Source organism: Sceloporus occidentalis, unplaced genomic scaffold, assembly GCF_023333645.1.
Source record: "Sceloporus occidentalis isolate IW3139 unplaced genomic scaffold, rSceOcc1.0.p SCAF_1, whole genome shotgun sequence".
Classification (NCBI taxonomy): domain Eukaryota; kingdom Metazoa; phylum Chordata; class Lepidosauria; order Squamata; family Phrynosomatidae; genus Sceloporus; species Sceloporus occidentalis.
This window is the reverse complement of record NW_028316981.1, coordinates 247,867,451-247,891,971: the sequence shown is the minus strand read 5'-3', so window position 1 is coordinate 247,891,971 and position 24,521 is coordinate 247,867,451. Positions and strand designations below refer to the sequence as shown.

General features: G+C 39.6%; 1 protein-coding gene across 1 annotated transcript in view; it reads left to right on the top strand.

Moving 5' to 3' along the window:
• MEGF10 (multiple EGF like domains 10) overlaps window positions 1-24,521 on the top strand; it is a 165,156-nt gene that overhangs the window by 31,830 nt on the left and 108,805 nt on the right. The window contains exons 2-5 of the mRNA XM_089491345.1: window positions 5,852-5,985; window positions 8,739-8,840; window positions 10,386-10,486; window positions 20,700-20,792. Coding sequence (XP_089347471.1) covers window positions 5,870-5,985; window positions 8,739-8,840; window positions 10,386-10,486; window positions 20,700-20,792 — 412 coding nt within the window. The 5' untranslated portion in view covers window positions 5,852-5,869. The remainder of the gene's footprint in view (window positions 1-5,851; window positions 5,986-8,738; window positions 8,841-10,385; window positions 10,487-20,699; window positions 20,793-24,521) is intronic.

Here is a 24,521-nt window from a genome sequence, read left to right as displayed (position 1 = left end):
TAATGACCCATTTTCTCACTATGATTCAGTAGCTAGTTTGAGCGCAGATGTCTCATTCCACTTCATAGTGAGAATGACTGGTTAAAGGGTGTGGGCATGGTCTAGTTGTCCCTCCCCTAAGGATTCCCAAGGAAATCTTCAGCAGGGAAACCTCACCCTGCTTCTGGTGCTAGGGCAGAGAGGACAAGACTTCCCAAGAAAATAGCTATGTTTACTTTGGTCTACATCTTGAAACCATTTTCAGATTTCCCCCTATTTATTTATATAAATGATTTACTGTTATAGTGCAATCCTGACCAAGCACCGAAAGTCACTATTCTGATAGCCTAACTGAATGGGGGTGTTTTCCAAAGATTTCTCTACTGCTTTCATGTGGTACGACACATCACAATGTCACCACCATAACGTTACCTTTTTTTAAAAAAAGTATTTGTAATTTTTTAAGGTAGGAGTGTTATAATGCTATGATGTTATGTTGTAAAAGTATTATAATGGCTAAATGAGTACAAATGAAGTGGGTTTTTTTGAACAAGACAACCTGAAACAACTGACTAGTGTATTCTCACAATAAAGGATATGGGCAATGATGCATACGCTGTAATGATACCATGCCATAATAGCATTATTGCACACATACATGCGTGTGCGTGTGCACACACACACACATGCAAACAAGTCATAAAGCACAAGGAGGGGCAAGTGGGGTCATGGGGAAGCTAGTGGAGTTGGACAATGGAGTCCAGGCTCTCAGCTATCTAGAAATACCAAGGACTACAATTCCCATCTGAGCTGTGAGTAAGATTAGGAACATGTACTAATCAGTGGTGTTAGGATGTTTTATTTAATTTATTGGTTTGGCTGAAATTATTGTACTTTGTAACATAATTAGCTCATTTCAGAGAAGAGTGCTGAGGATACTGTGGACACGCAAAAAGACAAAGAAATGGGTCCTTGAAGAGATCAGACCTGAAGTCTCTCTGGAAGCCGACATGATCAAATTGAGGCTGTTGTACTTTGGCCATATTGTGAGAAGCCATGACATATTAGAAAAGACAATAATGCTAGAACAGGTAGAAAGAGAGGAAGACTATACATTAGAGGGATAGACTCAATCAAGGAGGTCACAGGCCTGAATTTATAGGACCTAAGAACAGTGGAGGATAGAGAGTCTTGGAGATGTCTCATCCATAGGGTGGCCATGAGTTGGGGTTAACGCAAGGGCAGTTAACAACAACATATGACTTGACAACGTGGAGCATCCAGGATCCCACAAACCTTTGTTTTTAAGAGGGCTCAGAGCCTGAAGAGGTCACTAGGAATTTTAAATTTAAGAAAAGAGTAAAGATTTTATCATTTGTATAGAGGGTTGGATCAAGGATCTGCATTTCATGGGCAAAAGAGGATACCTTTCTGCCTGATTCTTCCCAACTCCACCATTTACCCAACTCTGCAAAATCTCATTTGGCATGGTGGAACATTTTCATGGGTGCTGGAGCAGCTCCCGGGAGAGTAAGGCAAGGGGAATGCTGTAATCAAAGTATGAAATGTACCATATTTTCATAATATACATTGTTCATTCAGGTGTGAGCAATACTTGATACATATTAAGTATGATCTTAAAATGTATATGTGGTCCGGGACAGATGGTCCGGAAGCGCCATGCTGCTAGCGATACTAGGGTTAGAGACCATGCACCAACTGCATGGTCCTTAACCCTAGCATGGCACTGTGGCGGCCTAATGGCAGCGTCCTGTCTACAAGGGCATCGCCATCTTGACATAAGTGACGCGCAGCATATACACGTTTACGTCACGAGTGTGCCATTGGCCATTAGCACACTCATGACGTCCGCCTGGTGACCTAAAAAGAACACGCTTTTTCCGGGTTCTTTTTTGGGGCAGAGGGACACTGGACAGTTTGGCTGCTGCGGTGTCCGTTCACAGGAAAACAGGCCGCCACCAGCCCGGATTTTCCAAGAGGTATGTACCGGGCCTTTGATATTGTAGATAGCAAGAGTTAAATACTGCTTCTACATCTTTATTGCTAGTATAAACACTTTAGCAATGCTAATCAGTTGTACTGATTTTGTGTTTTCATTTTTTTCTTAATAATTAAGCAAAATAACTAGGATGCAATCAAGTTGTGCACTGGGGGGTTCATGCAAATTGCCGAATCTATTTTTTACAGTGATTTTCTTGGTTAAATATATTCAGAATGAAATTTATTGACATTTTTAAAAAGGAAATACATTTTGCCTTCATTATATGTTTTAATAAAGGAAATCGCCCTTTGTAATTCCTCTTCAATATAACTTAACAGCTACTACAATATTACATGCTGATGAAGTGATCTGATGCTGATCAAGACATTACAAAATCTGGAAATGCTCAGAGGAAAGGAATTGTGATGCTAAAACTCATATAACTTATGACTTCGCATGTGACCTATCTTGGCCTAGTTTCTTCTTTTATGTTTATTTCCCTTCACCTGAATTCATACTGAAAGTCATCCTGGCCTGGAGGTAAAACCTGGATGGATGAGAGTTCTCACCATTTTTTGCACCATTTTTTTTGCTCCTTAAATTGAACCACCAACCTTTGGTCTTTGTGTCATTGCAACAAACGTAGGTTTAAACTCATGCCTCTGCCATCACACTGTCTCATTTAGTCCTAGATTACTGGATGTATTACAATAGCTTCAGACTATGCCATTGGCATTATATACAAACCTATACCAGTTTACAAATCATGGTTTCTGAGGAGCTGCTGGGCTAGGCTGAAACTAGCTAGGCTAGGCTGGAACAGTATAAAGGTGTTTTGCAAACCACAGTGTATATTGACTGTCAAGCTACATTTTCAGTAATTGCTGCATTTTAAGGAGCTGGTACACATGAAAATGAAAGCTTTTTCTCACTTTCACAATAAGACACTTGGACCTTGCATGTAATGTCAGAGCCACTGTCGATAATTTTTGAGAATTCTTGGAGGACAGGAGAGAGACAAGCAGATGGAGGGGGAATGTCCCCATCTCCAAAAGGGCACAAAAGAAGGTTTAAGCAATTACTGATTAGTCAACTTGACAGAGGCCTGAAACACACAGGCCAAAGTGCCAGCTTCGGGACAATCTGGGGTTGTGGTGTACAGAGGACACATGCTCCTGGATTGGGCCAAAGCTGTGTTGCAGCTGCCTAAGGTGGCCCAGAGCTGCTTGCATAAGGAACGGAAAAGAGCGCTCCTTGCTGGCATCCTGTTTGTAACCACAGTGGCAAATGGCCTCAGGACAATGGTGTTTGGTTGCTGTGGTCCTCTGCTGAATGGAGAGCAACTAGGTCTGGAGTGGCCAGAGGCCACTCCAAGCTACTGATCTGCTTTACCCCAGAGATACCAGGAAAGAGTCTAGGAGAGTTTATCAGTCAGTCAGTCTGTGCACACTAAAAAAGGACTAATGTGATTACTATGAGCCAGCATGTTTTTTTTAAAAAAAACAAGCTATGCCATACTAATCTCACCTCTTTCTTTCTTTCTTTCTTTTTTTTTTTTTGACAGAATTAAGCTTGGTATATCAGGGGAATGCTGTGGATGTAATATATCGTGATTTCAGTAACATATTTGACAAAGTCCCCCATTATATTCTTGCAGACAAGTTGGTGAAATATGGGTTACTGATACTGACGGTTACATGGGGACCTTTAAGACACCCTTGTCATGTGCTAGGGTTGCCTTGGGGTGGGGCTTCCAGATGCCCCTCAACCCTAGCATGTGATAAGAGCATAAAAATGGTGGCACCATGTACACATGGGTGCCGCCATTGTTACGCAAGCATTGCGTGGTGCTTGCGTAATGAATGCGCAAGTGGCACACTTTTTGCGGGTTCTTTTTACTCCACAGGGAAGCACGTAGTTTGGCGGCTGCGGCTTCCCTGCAGAGAGAAAACAGGCACAGGCAGGGTGCCATTTTTAGGTGCTCTGTACCGCGCCATGGATTTATAATGAGTTGACTGACCAAATCCAGAGAGTGTTCATCAGTAGAAAGAAGTGGGGTGCCTTCTCTCTTGGCATGATGTTGTTCAACTGCTTTATGACTTGGGTGATGGAATAAAAGACACGTTTATGAAATTTGCAGCTGACACCAACTTGGAGGTTGTGGTAGTAAATATCACAGAAGATCAGAACTCAAAAGCACCTTGGCAGATAGGAGAGTTGGGCCATAACTAACAATATTAATTTTATCAGAGCAAACAAGAAGCTGGGTGAGTGGGTAGGTCTCTGCAAGATCGACAGAGAAGGAAAACCTTGCAAAGTTGTGGGCTGCAGTTGTGTGGTTGTGAAAGACTATGGCAAAGTCGACCTTATGTATAAGTCGAGGGCAAATTTTGAGGCCAAAATTATGGATTTTGATATGACTCATGGATAAATTGAGGATAAAACATAGGAGCATGCAACAAAAGATGTAAAGGATGATGTTTACTGTCTTCATACAGAAATGTCTCATTCAGATCCTTCTAAACCAAATTCCTCTTGGCACTCTTTTGAGAGAAAGCACCAAAAAGGTGCCAGCACTGCCATTTTCCCACCCAGGAATTCAAAAAGGCCAAAAGCAGCATCATGGTGGAAAGAGTAGAGGAGGTTGGTACTCAGAGGAGGAGGAGAGTTAAAATACATTACTTACATTGACCTGTGGATAAGTCGACCCAGTTTTTTTGGGGGTCACTTTTTTTAAAAAAATTCTAGACTTATACACGAGTATATACAGTACATCAAGGCAAGAAAAATGAAATGCACCAGTAAACATAAGTGAACAGTATCATATGATGGTTTAAAAGCCAATGCAATTCTAGGCTGCCTCAATAGTAGCATAGATCAAAGGAAGTTGTAATGTCACTGTATTTTGCTTTGGTTAGACTTCAGATGGATTACTGTGTCAAGTTATGGGTATCAACAGTTCAGGAGGATATTGCAAAACTCTGAACATGTCCAGAGAAGGCTGACCCAGAATGGATCAGCACTGCAGAAATAATCTACTCTGAAGCCAATTTAAATGCCATGGCCGAATGCTATAGAATTTTGGAAACTGTAGTTTGTTGTGGCACTAGAGCCCTCTGACTAAAGCTAAACATTTCACAAAATTACAATTCCCAAAATTCCAAATGGGATTATTTCTGCAGTGCAGCTCCAGATGTTCAAAGGTTGCAAACCAACCCTTATGAGGGATGACTAAGGGAGCTGTGTATATTTAGCTTGAAGAGAAGATGAAGAGGTGATATTTTAAAATATCTGAAGGCATGTCATGTAGAAGATGGAGTTCACTTTCTTCTCTTGCAGAGACTAGAAAAGGAACCAGTTGATTTAAATTACAAGAAAAGAGATTTCACCTAAATAGTAAGAAAAACTTCTTTACCATAAGAGCTGCTTGCCAGTTGAATAGACTATCTCAAAGGGTGGTGGATGCTCCTTTTTTGGGGACCTTTAAACAGATTGGATGGGCATCTTTCAGGAGTGCTGAAATTGTGTATTCCTGAATGGCAGGGGTTTGACTAGGTGGCTGTTGCAGCCTTTTCCACCTCTTAAGATTCTATGATTCTACATGTTTTTTATGTTTTTGGGGTTTTTTGTACTTTGTATCTCCATTATATTTAGTCTTATCGTACCTGTACACAAAATTATTTTAATAAAACTACAGTACTAAAGAAAAAAAATGTCATACTACATATTTTGGACTGCAGTTCCTTTCTCCATCAGTCACATGTTTTAGGTTGTTCCCCTTCAATGTTATATCAAGCATGTTTTTATGCTTCTGTATACTTATACAGTGCTTAATGACAACATTAGCATGTTTTCTCTTTCTCCTTACAGGACTTTTCTGTAGAAAAGATGGTTCTTTACTTGGACTGGTTTGTTCATTTCCCACTCATACTTTTGTACCATTGGATGGTAACAACATTATCCCTAAATCTTGAGGATCCAAATGTGTGCAGCCACTGGGAGAGGTAAAATTTCTCGTAATAGGAAGGTTGTATTATTTTCCTAGTATTTTAATGTATATTTTAGTTCATTTTTTATCAACGTGAATATTGCATGTATGATAACAAGATATGGAACATATCTTTCAGTCACTGTATAGAAAAAAACCTGTAACACTGTGCCAATATATATGCATATTTGATTTTACATTAAAATATATCCATGTGTGGATTGGAAAGTAGAAGCTATTATAAATAACAGACACACTATAAATTGATTCCTTTAATCCAATTAACTCAGTAGGAGAATCTGCATATTCAGAGTATAATTAACCCTATTGGAAGCCATCCAGATATAATTATGAAGCTTTTAAATTCTATATGAAACTTGTTGGGTTAATTATTTCCTTATTTGAGAAAAACAGGAAATTCAGATATATATCTGAGTCAGGATATATATACACACACACATACACATACAACCATAGACACATACATACATATATATCTCATGACTGTTCTCTCAGCACAAGCTGTAAGGGTAATTACAGCATGCATTTAGACAAAATACAGCTAAAACCAAATCAATTATAACATGAAAGTACAATTAAAACAATTATATATGTTAACAAAACACTGAATTAAAACACATCTAAAAGCATTTAAAAATGTAACAGGAAATCTGTGGAGTAGGAGTTCAAGATTCCTTTCCTATTTTCCTTTCACAATAGATTCAATGGCCTTGTCTGCACAAGCCAGGATATATGGGGGCAGCCCAGACTATCCTGGTCTGTCCCCGTTACCTTGGCCTCTGTTTCTGCACTGTGGTGGCTGTCTGCATAGGCATCCTACTGGGTTGTCTGGTGCATCCACTGTGGTGGCAACTCATTCACTTCTGACATCAGACTGAGATGTCCAGCAATGGACACATGGTGGCTACTTCATTTTGAGATCAGAATGAGCAACCCTGTGGTGGAAGCAAGTGCACTGGGTGGCCCAGCAGGAGAATCATGCAGACAGCTGCTGCTGCATGGAAACAAAGGGATCTTAGAAGGTCTGGAACATCAGGTAAAGGTTTTCCCCCCAGCTCCTATTAACCTTGTTATGTCCTGGTTTGGTGCAGGACATGCTGGCCATTGTCTGGATTGTCCACACTAGAACTCAGGTACACAATACAGACAGGATGATGCTACAGTGGGGGTGGTAGTAGTTTTTGGCCCATGCAGACACGGCCAAGGACATCACATATGTGATGTTTAGCAGTAATTTCAGTGCAATGTGTTTTTTATTTTAATTGATGAAGACATGTGAACCAAGTAGCCTCCTTTTCTTCAGCAAATGAAGGACTGAAATGTGCAGGTGTGCTGTATATATATCATAATGACTATGTCTACAAATGACTGATTCTTTAGTAGTCAACCTGCCACTTCCAAAGTAAACAGATGGTTTTATTACTAGTGCATAATTTTCATGCTATATATCTTTTTATTTTAGCCCTTAGGAATTTTTAGCCTTCTGCCTATTATTTGTTTTGTAAAAAAAAATAGGTCACTTGATGCACACAGAGTGTTCTTTTTTGGAACAAAAAATCCAGACAGTAACATGATCTGTCGGTGGGAGAAGAAGCAAAATATACATAAAAAGGTCTGACTTGTGGTTATTTCTAGGCATAGTAATGTTTCAGCTATCTTCCCATGTTCATGGGTGTGGTAAGATGGGAAAACATTAAAAAAAAATCAAACCAAAATATGGAAAGTTACCATAACATTAGCAGTTCTGCTGAAACAGATGGTTGGCAACACAAGTAAACTGCCACCCACCAATTTATTACTGCTTGTATCTTTGGCAAACATAGAATAATTACAACTGAATTTTGATCACAGGAGAAAAATTATCGTCTTGCCTCTCGGTGAATAAAGAATAAGTGTGCCAGGCTAAGGGTAAAATAACACATTTGTATCCAGGGATGGGCAAAGTGTGGCTCCTGGGTTACATGCACCCCCTAGAGCTTTTTTCTGTGGTCCCAGAGGGTAAAGAATTACCCCGAAATGCCCTCAAGGGAGTGGGGGACATTTCCACCACTTTTTTTTTGCCCCCAGAAAAATGTAGATCCAGGCGAGGCCTTTTTTTTTGAAACAGGGATTGAACAGGAAGTTCAGTTCCTGTTGTTAATAATGCCTCTCCTGGACCTAAAATGGCTCACCACTTTTAGAAGGCATTTTTGGAAGGCATTGTTTTCATAATAACAATATTTAAATGTGTTTATATAGAACAGTAGACTTTCATATACTGCAGTAATTAAATCGAAACATTGTTCCCTGAGACTGCAAATATTTGTGGCCTTCTGACTTTGATGTGTTAAAATTTTGCTGAAGTTGCATATGCTGGATGAAATTTATTGGAAGGTGGCTGAACAGAAAGGGAGAGATGTGTAAGAGAACATATAACCTAAAAAGTGGAAAAATCTTCTGCACATGATAGCTGAAAACAGGGATTGATATATCAAGACTATTGGGTTTCTGACACTTGAAATAGACATGTATTCCATTTTTGCTAAAAAAAACCAAAAACAAAAAGTATGCCATCCATTTTCACAGTTTACAATAGTTTTATGCAATCAAATACATACATGTTTTTAGTTAAAAACATTCTAAGGCTGAATAATATTTCTGAACCTTTTTGTAAAATTCATCTTTTACTTCCTTCCTATTAAAGTTTTTCAGTTAAACAATAAACCCAATTATGTAAATTCTTAATGGTTTTATTTTATTTCTGTGTAGTTACTCTGTTACAGTACAAGAATCTTATCCTCATCCTTTTGATCAAGTTTACTACACCAGCTGTACAGACATACTCAACTGGTTTAAATGCACACGCCACAGGTGATTTAAAAATAATCTTTGTTTTATTATTGCTTTGTCAAAGTAATCCTTTCTAGTTCATTTATAGTTGCTTTATGTTTAAAAAGAATGTGGAATATATTTAAATACAATAACATACTGATAGCACCTACAAATCAAATCATGGGTGCGCCACTATAGTTTCTATGTGAGCACATATGTATACAGGTTATTCTCACTAAGACGATATATAAGCCTCAAATATTTTGTATGGATTTTCCAAAGGATTATTCGGTTACAGAAGATTGTGTTATACATCAGTGTGAAATGAAATCACCTTTATCTAAAGAGAAATTACAAAGAAAAGGTGTAAGGCTGATGTACTGGCTTTCTGAGTTTTGAATAATCTAAGAAAAGAATTATTAAAAGTGTTCTATATCATAATTGTCATATATTTTGCTAGGCCATGTAATGCGGAGCACAGGGATCACAGCCTTCATCAAAAGAGTTTCTTTAGGAAATGTCTGGAATGGCAAGGTATATAATGGTAACTATGGTCTGGTACAGACTGCCAGAAAATGGTGGTCTGTGGCCAATTTTAGGGCTCGGGAGTGCGGAGCATCCACACGCTTCTGAGCCCTACCGCGCACTGCTGGCGCCATCATGGTGCAGCCTCGTCCACATGGGGGCCGCCATGGTGACACAGCACTACGTCACAGCACTATGCGTGTGTCATCGGTGCGTGTGAGGTCACCAATGGTGCAACAATGGCACCTGGCACATGGACTAAAAAGAACCCACTTTTAGTGGGTTCTTTTAATCCTGACGGAGGCCATGCCATTTGCGTGGCGTGGCCTCCTTGCAGCATAACAATGTGCGGCTACAGGCCACCATTTTGGGGCGGTCTGTCGAGCCTCTATGTTTCAGCAAATACAGCGTAGGATCTTAAGACACCTTAAAAGCTATCATAAATGTCTTAAGTCCAGTTGATCAAGTACATACAATTTAAAGGAAAATACCCAAGGTATCTGATGAAGGCAGCTATGCTTCATGAAAGCTTATGGTACAGTAAAGGTAATTGTCTTTATAGGGTCTGAAGTGCTTTTCTTGTTGATTTTTTCTAGAAAAAATATTTCTGTATGCTTTGTACTGAGTGTAGAGGCTACCCCAAATACTACCTTGTTGTAAATTTGCTCCTCAGGGTTTTGTTCTGTCTTATCCTTGCTTGAGTGTTGCTGTATGTGGTAAAAGCTAATTGCCAGTTTGAAATTCTGTCATTTCATTGGCTTATTAAAAGATGCATGCACAATTATGTGGAAGTCAATTGAATACACTAGTCCTGCTGCTGGATCTTGAAATCTACTCTATGTCTCACATTTGGAAGTAGTAGTGCTGCATTTATTTATAAACCATTCTCAGTTTGTTCCTGTTTACCTGTCAAATTATTAAACAGTTTTGGAAATATTTAAATACTCCGATATAATCACTAATATAAATATGGAATGCAGGAGGGGATATCTCCAGATGGCCTTTTGGTTATTTCAAACACTTGTTAATTTTTTTAAAAATGTATGTGTTATCTAATAGAATCAGTTATCGGACTGCCTACAGGCATGGAGAAAAAACTATGTACAGACGAAAATCTCAGTGTTGCCCTGGATTTTATGAAAGTCGGGAAATGTGCATCCGTAAGTACATTTATTTTCACTGTGATCACATTAGATGCTAAACATGATAAAATCCCAAATCGACAAAATTGATACCTTTATTGGCCAACCAAAAAGCACAAAGTAAATTATACAAGCTTTTGAAGTCTCACTGGCTTCTTCATCAGGCAAAGATGTTAAAAATAATACAGGGGTATAAGAGTATCAATGGCCAGAAGCAGACGGGTCAAAAGTGCTGGCTTCAGGCCACATTGGGGTGTGGCATTTAGGTAACGCATGCCCTGACCGTGGCTGGAAAAGCCAGCTGTAAAAGGAGCAGGGAAAGTCCGCTCTTTGCTAAAGTCCCATTTGGGACTGCGGTGGCAGCCCGGATAGGGACCAGTCCTGTGTGGTCGCTGTGGTCCTGCACTGATCAGGGTGGGAGCGCCCTCTGGCTGCTCCTTTTGTCCCATCTGCATGACCCCAATGTTAGGTCACAGACCTACATCTTGCCTCAGATATTATTTCTGTTGTTAGTTAAGATAGTCTGGAGGGATCTCAGTGCAGGCAGAGGCCACTCGCCTTCTTGACCATATGGTTGACCAATAAATGTATTGCTCTTTTGTGGATTTGGGGTTTTCTTCTTTTGCTGCATGGTCAATACAGCAACCCCTGAATATGCTTCCTGGATCTGAAGTTACATTAGATGCTAGCTTGCTTTCAGGATTTTGTTTTTTTGCATGTAAGTCCCAAAGTCTGTTGCTGTGGGGAAAGGAAGACAGTATTCACCTTTACTGGTAGTTGTTGGGAGGCAGCTGTCTCAGTCAGAACCATTTGAGTGGGCAGGGTGCTCAACATTCCTGCTTGCGTTGTCTAATGATATCAAGTGAAGCTGCTAGTCACTGAGTAACTACAAGCATATGAGGTGCTACTGGATGAGATATCCTCTTTTTCTGCCTCTACTATTCCTTCCCACCTCAATCCCCAAAAAGGTTGGTGTCACCCAGTGCAGTAACTCATGATGTTATCCCATGGATGTCATCCCATATCAGAAATAAAATACTGGATTGGGGTAGCAGTGGAGGGAATGACTTGATGTAGTGTGGCAGTGTTTTAGAGGTAATGCTGAAACAGGACTTAATCTTGAAGCATGTTTCTCAGTATGGGCTTCATAAGTGTGTTCCTGAGCACATGCAGAGTGATTTCCCATCACCACTGATCAGTGCTACTTAGGCTTTGGAATGGGAGCAGGCTGGCAGGCTCCTATAAAGAGGAGAGGGGGGACTCTTAGTTTTGCTTGGCTACAGCTGAGCCCCTTCTCTCATTTCCTTTTTCTTGGAAATATTAGTGCTGACAAGATGCACAGTGTTTCTGATAGACAGCTCCAGTTGACAGTTGTAAGTTCCTGTCTGGTATCTCTGGTGCCAGGATTAGAAAAAACACTGATCATTTCTTTGTGGGTCAACCAGGAAGGTCCTAGTGCATGAGATTAAAAGTGGACAGTGGCTTTCTTAGACAATGAGGAACAAAAACTGTGGTCTCTTTACTGCCAAGGAGAGGATGAAGATGAATTTCTTAGATTCCATGAACAATGGCCTAAACAAAACAAGTTTATTATTGTTCACAAAGCTCAGCCTCCCTAACACTCCCACCTGCTGGTCATTTTTAGAAAATGAAACAAAACTCACTTTATTTCCTTGATGTACTTTGGTTATTAGCTTCAGCTTCTCTTTCTCTCCCACTCTCTGAGATGCACTGAGATGGTGGAACTGGTTTGCTACAGTTTTTACTGTGTTAGGTAGAAAGGAACCAGAAATAATAACGAGTTCCCTAGGGGAGAAAAATGCTATTGCTGTCCTTACCTATCTTCATGGCCATATATCACTGGTAGTAAGGGAGCTGCTAAGATAGGAATGAAAGAAACATAAAACAAGAAGATAGAAAACATAGGGGAAATACAGACCAGCACTTTGTGCTGTGTGCATAGGGTGAGGGCTGAGCGTCCACAGACTCCAAGCCACCAACAGGGTGCCATTTTGGCGCATGCCCATTTACATGGCGCACGCCATGATGATGCATCTCTGGTGCAACACCAAAACAGCGCAGCACGGAAAGGGCATCATCATGGCACACTGGTGCGCCTATGATGCCCTTCCAGGGAGCAAGAATAAGCTGCTTTTTGTGGCTTCTTTTTTGCTCCCTGAGGAGGCCATGGCACGTGGTTGCCATGTCCCAAATCTGAGGTGAAAAGGGGTGGTGTTCCGCTGCCCATCTGTACAGCCCCATGAATAATACAATTATTTTAGTTCTACATTTCTCCTAAAAACCCCTCCTTAATTTTGTCCTGGTATATACAAGTAGAGTACCGTATTTACTCGACTAAAAGTTGACTTTAGGTATATGTTGAGGAGTCTGTGAGGGGTGTAGTTTAAAATATCCAGAGGACTAATGATTCCCTTCCCTATTGCAATTGATGGTCTCCTCTGATTCACAAAACTATGAGCTGCTCTGGTTCTTTCAGGCTGTGTTTGCACAGGCCAGGATACTAGAGGAAGCCTGTAATAACCTGCAGCTCAATGGAACACCCATGCAGAAAGCTGCTATGACACTGAAACGGAGAGCTCTGGATATTTCTGGAAGATGTGGAGTAATACACACACACACACACACACACACACACACACACACACACACACAATATTTTAAGGATGCTGTACCTTGATTCTGGTGTAGAACATAACAAACAATTTGAAAGCACATATTCACAGTAGAAGAGTAAAAGGAAAGGAAGTACCACGTGCTGTGTGATGGTCCAAAAACTTCATTATCTTAAAAAGCCCAATGTGTTTTGGCCTTGTCTCCCATTGACAAATGTGTGTGTGTGTGTGTGTGTGTGTGTGAGAGAGAGAGAGAGAGAGAGAGAGAGAGGGAGGGAGGGAGGGAGGGAGGGAGGGAGGGACGAGGTGTATTTGAGATAATAGCTGCTATATGATTTTTAAGAAATTATGATTTTAGAGGTGGTTTATGTGTTGTCCCAATACCACAATTATAGTACAGTGGTCCCTTGGCTTATGTGGGGGATCCGTTCCGGACCCCCACGCATAAGCTAAAAAACGCGTAAGCTTGAGTCCCATTCGATTGAATGGGGCTCGTGCTTGCGGTGCGGGAGAGCGTGCGCACCATTCACTTTCCCATTGTGCGGCTTCTGCGTAAGCAGGAAGCTGCATTGGGATGCCCGCCTATAGCGTGGGCACGCTGTAAATGTACTTTTATTTATTTTATAATAGCCCTTGAAGAAGGCCAATTGGCAACAAGAGTAAAATGTGTTGGGCTTTTTAAGATAATAAATTTTTTGAACCATCACATAGCATGTGGACTTTGTTTCATTTTACCCTTCTCTGGTGCAGAGCATGCCAGACGTCATCTGTACTGTTTGCACCAGAACGGGGGTTTGGACTGTGTGTTATCCAAACAGGATGACACCAAAATAAGGGGAAGCAGGCCTTTTGGCCTGTACAGATAATGCCTGAGTCAAAAGATGAATTTCCCCCTTGTCCAGCCACAAGCCATCAGTACACAGAACATTTGGGTCAGAAACTATAACATCCAGTTGAAGCCACTGCCTGACTGCTACTGCTTTTCATTTCTCTTACTCATCACTCAGGGTTTACAGAAGGAACAGTCCACATTTACTCCACGCATATGTGGTTCCTTTCACATTAATACTCACTCTCTAATACATTAATATTCACATTAATACTCAATCTCATTTTATATTAATGTTCACTCTACATTAACACTCTATCCACACATATGTGACTCCTTTTATATCAATACTGTCTAGAAAAGGGGTGGGAATTGTGCAGCTCCCCAGATATTGTTTGACTGCATCATAGGCCCTGGTGAAGAATGCTGGGAGTCACCATCCAACAACATCCGGAGAGCTGCACTATCTCCTTCCCTGCTCTACAAAATAGTGCCCTATAACAAGGAAGAAGACCTTAAACAGTATTTCACAGATCATAAAATAATAATAATAATAATAATAATAATAATAATATGGTTTATTTATAATCTGCTTTTCCAAAATTTGATCAAAGCGGCATACAAGTGGAGTATAAAACATCTCAATAAAACCAATTAAAAACAACATTATGATACATACTGTTTGACTTCAGTATCTCTCTTGGGCAAAAACTAAATAAGAGAGTCAGTTTGAGCTGCACACACACATACACACAAAATGCAATTTAAAACTTAGCAAAGAATAATACGATGCTCCAAATTATGTATAAAGTCTTCTTCTTGTTGTTTTTTTAAATCTGTTTCATAAAAGAATAAAAAATAATTTCCATGATGGCATGCAAGTTTTTAAAAATTTTTGCCTATCTCTTCAAAATTAGGAGTGCAGATTTACCAAATGGTTTTCAGAACATCAATGAAACATATTCAGTTACAAGGTCAACATATATAAGTAAAAATCCAGTTTCAAAACAACATTGCATTCCACCATTCAAGTGCTTTAATTTGAACAGAAAATTAAATGCAAACTTATGTTTATAGTACCTGTGATAAACAGAAGTGTATGAATATATCAAGATTCAGATTGTACTCCTTTGTTCAAATGTCACCAAATGTCATGAAACAGTACCAACAAAAAGAAAGATGGCTCTCCACACAGTGAAACTTAAAAGTACTAGCACCTGCAGATGAAGTTGAACTGGAAATAAATTAAATTTTCCACTTTAGCATTAAATATTTTATCCTCTTGATATGAGTTCCTGTGAACAGGAAATATCTGACAATGTATGAGACACTAAATGGAAAAAGAGCCATAGCTCAGTCATAAAGTAAATGCTTTTCATGTAGAGAGTTTCAAGTTCAATCACTTGTATCTAGTTAAATGATCAGTAGCAGCTATGGGAAGAAACTTGCACGCCAAATCTGAGAGAGTCCTCTCTAGTCTTAGTAAATGATATTGGGATAGGTGGCCCAATGGAATAGCTCAGAATAACAAATTGTTATTTTTTTAGTTGATAGTCAAGAATTGTTATACCGCTTACCATGTCATTTTATGCCCAGCATTAATCTATCTGTTGCTTTTGAGAAAGTCGTTACATTTTATTAGAATGCTGTAGAAAATTAAGTGATTCCAGACAGCCCAGCTGTCTGATGTTACACCTTGTGACATCCTTCAAAAGAAGCTATACTTTATGATTGCAAGTATCTATGCGTAAGCTACATTGAACACAGTGGGGCCTACCTCGGGGTAGGGGTCATGTGTAGGATTGCACCATGAAAGAGATTCTGTTCTTTAAACATCTTCCTACATTTGGTCTTAAAATTTCTTGGCAAATCATGACACAAACACATCCCCTTATACCTTAATAAAATTCTCCAAGTCTTTGAACCTATCCCAAATGTAAATATTCTGGCAGCTGCTACTAGTGTGTGACATATTTCTCTAGCAGCTGTGCTGCTTTTTTAATGTTTGTAACATTTGAAGACCAGAACAGCTTCTTATTATCATGACTTATTGTTATTAATGTAGCCTGAATATTATTAATACATAGATTTCAGTCTATATATATTTGTGTCCTTACACCAAAATTGTAAAGGAATTCTGTTGTAAGGAGCGAGAAAAGAAGAACTGGGGGAAAGCAGATTTTATCTTTGACCATACTATAGTTTGACCAAGTATGCTTCAGTTTTTAAAATTTTGAATTGATGATTATTTCATAGAATCAAAGAATTATAGATTTGGAAGGACTTGCAAGACCCACCTAGTCAAACCCCCTGACATGCAGGAATACACAATTAAAGCACCCCCAGAAGATGGCTGTTCAACCTACAAAGATCACCAAAAAGGAGAGTCCACCATGTTCAAGTCAATTTTATTGCACTGTTGAACAACTTGTACCATCAGGAAGTTCTTCCTAATGTTTAGGTGGAAGCTTTTTACTTATAATTTGAATCCACTGGTTTGTGTCCTGGACTTGGAGAAGCAGAAAATAAACTTGCTCCATCTTACACATGACTAGGGTTGCCATAAGTCAGGACCTCAAAACCGGGACAAGTGTAGGACAACATTTTCAAATGTAGGACAACATTTCTAAAAAATGGAGGACATGCGAAAAAAATTGGTGATTTTTTAAAAATGTTAATCTAAATGCATGTTTCTTAGGCATGATCAAAATGGAAGGCATTTTGGCATTATTCCTAGACAGATGGCAGAAATGTACTTCCCTTTCTGGCCACCTCCCCCCTCCATTCCAAACAGCACATTGGGGCATTGAACATGGCTTTACTTAACATGGCAATCTCTTGCATATTTCAGAGTCTTATTCCATAACCAAACCCCTTGTTGGGTTTAACGCTTAGCATGGTTTAACATGGCTATGCATATTGAACATGTTAACGTGGTTTCACAAAAAGTGGATTTGCCATTTCAGGTTTCTTGCCCCAAGTGTACTTCTCAGAAGTGTGTACTTGGTCAAGGGACTGTGGTTTTTCTTCACTGCGCATGAGATTGTAAAAATCACAGCAACTTACATTGGCCAAGCCTCAGAGGCTTGCTGATATCAATATCACCATTAAAGAACCAAAAACATACAGAAAAGGCACTTTGGAAGGTGACACTCTCTCGGCTTCTGAAACAGTGCGTCCATGCCTCTGAAGCTGACTCATATCATCATCATCATCATCATCATCATCATCATCATCATCACCACCACCACCATCACCACACTATCATTGTCAAAGCAAGGGAGACTTGTTAGCATTAAAAGCACACAAAACACACTTTGGAAGGTGACACTTTCTCAGCTTCAGAAACAGTAGTTGCCTGCCTCTCAAGCTCACTCATCATCATCACCACACTATCATTGTCAAAGCAAGGGAGACTTGTTAACATTAAAAGCACGTAAAATAAAATTTAAAAAACCTTGAGGCCTCTGGCCACTTACCACCACCACCTCCTCCTCCTCTTCCTTCTGCTCCCCCCTCCTCCTCCTCCTCAAGGCTATGGAATCCTGGGAACTGTAGCTCTGTGGACCATTCAGCCTCCTTTTGTCAAGAGAGCTCTGGTGCCACAAGAAACTACAATTCCCAGAATCCCATTGCACTGAGCCATGGATGTTTAAGGGGGGGGGGTCAATCTATTTCTGCAGCCATTTGCTACCCCAAAGCCCTTCCTATTTACAAGCAAGGCAAAATCTCTTCCTTCACCAAGCCATTGAAAACCAACCCAAATGGAGGGCTGATTGCTTTTTTCCCATTGGTCAGCTTCGGGAGAAATTTGCATATTCCAAGTAAAGGTGTTTAGAGCCTCAAAACGATCCTGTGATAAAGAATTACAAGAATCCTGACGCAGTATACATTTAAAAGATGAGGCGTTTAGACTCCCAGTAAAACATGAATGATTTATGGCCTTTTTTATCTTTTCTCACTGTAACCTGGAAAGTAATGCCTCTTGCAGGGCACATATACCAACGTGGGTGGGCAAAAGCTCTGAGTGACAGGTGTCCTGAAGACCTGCTCTCTAGGCTACGCCATGCAGGGAGGTGGGGAGGGTGGCACACATCCGCCTCCAGGGCCTCGCTGGGAGGGGGAATCCCGGGGAGTGGGGCCAAACCGGGGCGGGACCGTGCAGACCCACCCCAAACCAGGAAAATTCCGCCCCCAGGCGAGATATGGCAAGCCTACACATGACGTAACTTCAAATATTTAAAGAAAGGGACACCAGGGATTGCAGTAAGCATTGGGACATTGTATTAATCTCCAGTCTAAGCAATATGAATCTCAACAATAAAGACTTTTACCTTATATGGAATTAGAAATGCCAAATGTATAAGGTGGGCTCAGAAAAGAACAAGAAACCAGAGATCATGATGTACACATGCTTTCAATAATGGAGTGCACCAAGAATTTGAGAAAAAAGTTGGCCTGTGTTTTATAGTTTACAGCAAAACTCCTGATTATATAGATAATGAAAAACTATGGCCTGATACAGACAGCCAAAATAAAGCTGCTTCGAGTCACTTTGGAGGTATGGTGTTTCAGTGATACATGCGTTGTAAGAGTCCAGAAGCCGCACCAAAGCCGTGGTCCAGTCCTAAGGACTGTATAGGGCCAATGGCTCATTCTTAAATAAATTGGTGTGTCACAACATTTGGTTGTCCTGCTATGTAACCTGCACCCAGGACAAAAGGCCACTGTAAGGATTGGATACAGAGAAACAGAATGGTTTACAATTGGCAAGGGGCTCAGATAGGACGTGGCATCACTAGTGTTGATTCATCCATCTTAATTTCTCCAAGCTAAACATACACTGTTCCCTAAATTATTTCTCAAAGGACTTGGTTTCCATTTTCTATAACTCTATAATTTACAGGAACTGTCATTTAAACACTTTACAGAACCCATATTATATTGCATGGATTTAGTAGGTAGAAGGTAATTTTCTATCAATTTGATATATTTTGATATTGGGTATTTTATGAATGATAGTAGTAGTGATTCTGAGTTCAGAACCAGGAAAGGTATAGTGAATGAAACTGTAGATGTCAGAAAAATCTTTTTCATGCAGTATATACTAAAACCATGGAATTTGTAATGGCATGATGTAGTGCAGTGAGGGCCACAAACTTGGACAACTTTAAAAAGGGTTTAGAAAAATTCATGGAGTATAAGGCTATCTCTGACTATCAGTTATGATAGCAATTTATTGCCTTTAGCACCAGAGGCTTTATTGCCTTTATATATCTTTTGCTGTGGAAAATGAACAGTTCACATTGGTGCTAAACACACTGCAGAAATAATCCAGTTTGAGATTGTCTTAACTGCCCTCGCTCAATGCAAGGGAATCCTTGGAATTGTAGTTTATTGTGGCACCAGAGATCTCTGGCAGAGAAGGCAAAATGTCTCACAAAACTACAGTTCCCGGAATTCAATAGCATTGAGCCAGGACACCTAAAGCAGTCTCAAACTGGATTGTTTCTGCAGTGTGTTTTGGACCATAGTCTACTTCTCAATTTACCATAAGCATTCTGGGAAGAAAATGCTGGACTTTAATCCACCCCATATGATTCTTCTTATGATTTTTATTTTTTTATTTTTTAACCAGGGAGTAAATGCAAAGGTGCACACTAATGACATTCATTTCTCTAAATGTGAAAATCCAGGAAGATGAGTTGAATGCACCTACACATATGCAATTCTAATCTTTAGGTGTATAGCATGGAAAGAAAAGTTTTCCTATCCATATCCCCCCCTCCTTTGGACTGTTGTTATTTATTGTGCGTTTGTGTGTGCATGTGCCTCCAAGTTGCCTGCCAAATTGCAGTGACCCCATAAGGCAAGGAGTATTCAGAGGTGGTTTTCAATTGCCTTCCTCCAAAATATAGCCTACAGTACTTTGCATTCTTTGGTGGGCCCCCATTCAAGTACTTACTAGGTTTGTCCTTACTTTGATTCCAAGATCAGATGAGATCTGGCCTTCATGTTGTTTAGGCCTAGTGACATTTATATTCAGTCTTTCCTCTAATAAACTCAAGTAAGCATACACAACAGCTCCTCCTGCTCCTCCTGCTCCTCCTCCTCCTCCTCCTCCATTTGACCTCTCAACAGCCCTGTGAGGTAGGGCAGATCAGAGAGTTACTGGTCATCTAATGAGTTTAATTCCTCAATCTACTTTAGGAGCTGGATCTCCCAGGTCTCAGTCCAATACTTTGATCACCACAGATGGGCTCTTCAGTGTTTTAACCTCTGAATGCATAGGTTATAGTGGTTCTCCATGACATCAAATAATGTGTTGAAAACTGAAGAAAAAAGAAAAGAACAATGAGATAATAAAGGATAAAGCAAATGGTAAAATAAGAATGTGTTATTGTTGAGTTTATTGTATAACCAAAAAAGAAAGAAAGAAGGAGAGAAAGAAACAGGAAAGAAGAAAAGGCAAGACTGATTTCTATATAGACTTTGAAAATACAGTATTCTTTTTCCTAACTGGATATGTATATAATGCAATGTTAGGATTGTTGCTGAAATTTTGAAACTAGAGAGGACAATCTGTGGTTATTAAATATGTCATTACTGGAAGGAAGTTATAAAGAACTTTAAATATGCTAGCACTTTCCTTGTTCTTAAGGGGAACAGAAGACATTAGGAAACAGCTGGATTGTGGAAAACATAGGCAGTTATTTTTTCCTCTAATACAGCATTTTTATTCTTACTGATTGCTTTCTTTCTCTGACAGCTCACTGTTCTGATAAATGTATCCATGGCCGCTGTATTGCTCCAAACACCTGTCAGTGTGAGCCTGGCTGGGGTGGACCCAACTGCTCCAGTGGTAAGTCTACATCTGCTGCTGTCGGTCTCATGTTGTCTATTCTGTTATCCTTCTTAGTGATGAGATATTTTTTTTAAATTTTTTCCCCCAGGATTCACTGGTGCTTGTCTTAGAAATCAATTCTGATTTACATGGGGGTACATGAAAGTGTAGCAACTCTGTCTGTGTGATACAGTTTCTCACTTTTCTTTCTTAAAATACAAGACATCATTTGTTTCCTGACACATGGGACCTAGTTTTTAGCAGGCAAAACACACATGCAGTAAGAGAGAGAGATTAATTTGAATTATGCAATTGTGATTCATTCTTGGATACCTCTGGAAATTCCACCTTCTAAAACTGTGTGATAAAAATAACCTGAAAATAAAGACATGAGTTAGGCATTAGACTTAAAATCAGTTTCCTCATTTGTATTAAAGAGACATGAAAGCACTCATTTTTTCAGACTTTTCTAGTAAATCAGTGTATCTAGACGCTGCTTTCAAGTGGCTTCTGCATCACACTATGAGAAATATGTAAGTTTGTTGTCGTTCTGTGCCTCCAAGCCATTCTGACTTATGACGATCCTAAAGCTAATTTATCATAGGATTTATTACTATAAGCTTTTTGAGAGTATATTTCAGTTATCTGTTTAGAGGGTTAGATACAGATGATCTATTTTAGTTATTTTCTTCTTTGCTAAAGAGTTTTCAAAGTGATTTTTTTATCATTCATTTTATTTATTTCATTTACTTTCTCTCAGAATGGGATTCAGGCCAGTTTACAAAAAGAAAACCTAACAATAACATTTTAAAGTCAACTGAAACAGTATAAAATTATTTAAAAGACATAACAAAAGCTAAAAATAAAGCATACTAAAGTTAAAAATTTCACATTAAAAGCCCCCTTAAACAAAAAGGAGAGTAGTGAGGGGGCCAGCTAAGCCTCTCACAGGAGCTATTTCCAAAAGGTAGGAGCAACCACTGAGAAGATTCTCTCTCATATCCTCACCAAGCAACCCTGTGATTGTGGCAGAACCAGAGAAAGTCCTCCTTTGTGCATTTTAAGACTCTGAGCTTGTAGCAGTCCACTGGAAAAGATGCAGCAGGAAGCAGCAAGCAAGGTGGCAAGCAGGCATCAGGCCTCTCTCTCTCTCTCTCTCTCTCTCTCTTCTGGTGTAATAGAGGGACGGTGTTCTTCGTCCTCCCATGTGCTAACTCTCCGTACTTTTGAAATCAATAAATTTAAGTACACATAAGCCAGTATTGGTTTGCAGCCAGTAATTTAAAAGTGTAGCTGTTTTGGGCATTCCAAAATATAACGTGTAGTTAATACCAAGTACATACCAAAACACATATGGTATTGCTACATGTAATAGCAAGCTGCTACTGCCATGCCTATATTGGAAGACTTATGATTTTGGCTCCTTTATGCAAACAGACTGTTTGCAATGATTTGCACAACAAAATGGAATGAGATGCTTCTAATTACAGAAATGTTACAAATTTTGTCTAGGGACTTTATCACATGGGTGAAAATCAGAGGTTTAAACAGACATTTTCCAGATCAGATTTTCACACACACCGTGCCTAGAAAGGACTTATCCTGGGACGAACTAGGAATGCTCCAGGAACAAATCATTCACGAGATTTCCCTCTGAATGATTTGTTGCTAGGACATTGCTGGTTCTTCCTGGAATAAGTCCTCTCTAAGTGCGACATCATGTGAAAATATTGGCTGCAGTTCGACTGTCCCTGGAATGTACCTATTGAAACCCCTGATTTTACCTGTGTGATAAACTCCTAACTTTCACACTGTTTGAAATTGGCTTGACAAGTATTTTAAAAATGCATTTCTCCCCACTGAGTATTATACTGAAATTACTGAGCAACACAGATAATTAAGTCTGTGTCCTTCCCATATTTATGTTTCTGGTATACTAAACAGAAATAGTTTACCCCACTGTTGCTTTACTGTCAGTGGAGTATCATTATACACATTTGTTTGAAGATTATTATATAAGGGGTTGGAATTATACAACCCTCCCAATACTGCTATACTACAACTTCCAGCAGCCCTCATCATCATAGCCATTAATGCAGAATGCTGGGGTTTGCAGTCCTACAATATCTGGAGAGCCATATGATTCCCACTGCTCATTTATATGAATCTTTATGCCTGATATTTGATAGACATAATTTCAAGAAACTGCCAGAACCTGTTGTTATTTAATTGACTCTTATGCAGTTCATTTCATCTTATCATATCACATGAGTGGGACCCAAGGTGATTTTCTTAAGATGTCACCTGGAAAGACATGAAAAGTCATCACTTAATCATGGTATGCCTCCTATAAGTGATGCAACATTGCTTCAAGATTCATGATAACAATTTTGCTAAACTCATCCTTACTGTTCCTCAAGACACAGGAAATTCTAGCTATATTTTATATTTAGGGCTAAATCCAATTTTAGTCTGAACTACAAGAGACCCATTACCTCTGTGAGTGAAAATTAATCCCTGTTTATATCAGTCGCATTGGCTTTGATATGTCTGCTCTTTTTGGGACTAAAATTGGATTTAGCCCACAGAAGTTAAATGAATTGGGCACAGACCATTAACATATCCTGAGGTATGGCTATGTAGGCCTGTTAAACAGGAATTTCATTCTTTTTAGTTTTACAAGATATTAACTGAATTCAAGTAGCCACTGATTGTATTGGGAGCCTGACATCTTTTGCCATATTCTCCACAACAATTTCCCTCTTCCTTTCAGTTGTGTTTGCGTTAAAATGTCCTTTTTCTGTTCCTGCCTTTCCTCTGTTCATTCACCTCTCACTCCTAGTGTCATCAGGTTCAACAATGCAAAGACTTGTGTGATTGTCAGTGCATAAAAGAAGTCTTGTGAAAGAGCCCTTGTTGCTTTACCTTGAACTGAAAGACCCCCTGGGATGTTAGGGATCCTCTGGAAAAAAAAGATTTTGCATAACAATTGCAACTGATGTGAAGTGTTCAAAAATTATTTCTTAAAAAAAATACTCCATGTGTAAATTAGGGCCGAAAAGGGCATTTTGTTCACATACTGTTGATGGAAGATTGGGGAAAGGAGGCTTGGGTTGTCTGGCAGGGATCCATGTTCCACAACCAGACAAAAGAGAAATCAAATGCTGCTTTTATTGGATTGTCCTGCTGCAAATCAAATTCTCCATAGCCTTTCCCAAAATGAAAGAACATTTTTAGCTTCCATAGTTTGAGAAATGCCATTTGTCACTGTCTGTGCTTTAAGACATGCATGATTTTTTTAACTGTGTTGACAAACAAGAGGTTTTCACTGCAATGTGGCAATAGAATTTCCAAATTAAAAAAAGGGAAAAAGAGGGGGGGGGGGGGAGAAAGAACTGGTGTTTGGGAGTATTTTCTGACCATATCATGAGCATCCTATTCAGTCCACTGTTTTGATTTTAAAAATAGTGGGGAAAGTTTATTCTGAACAGTGCAGACAGAGCAAAGCTGAATATTTTTTTTAGCAAGATTTGTTCAGAGGAGCTTGTCATTGGCTGAGAGTGTGTGAGTCATCCAGAGGGCTTCCATGGCTGAGCAGGGATTCAAACCTTGGTCTCCCAGTGTCCTAGTCCAACACTCAAACCATGCTGCCTCTCTGGGCATACTAGTTTCATTCAATTGACCACACTGATTTAAAATATGCAGGAACTGCTGGGGCAATTGCTTATGTCAAATTTTGTAATATAT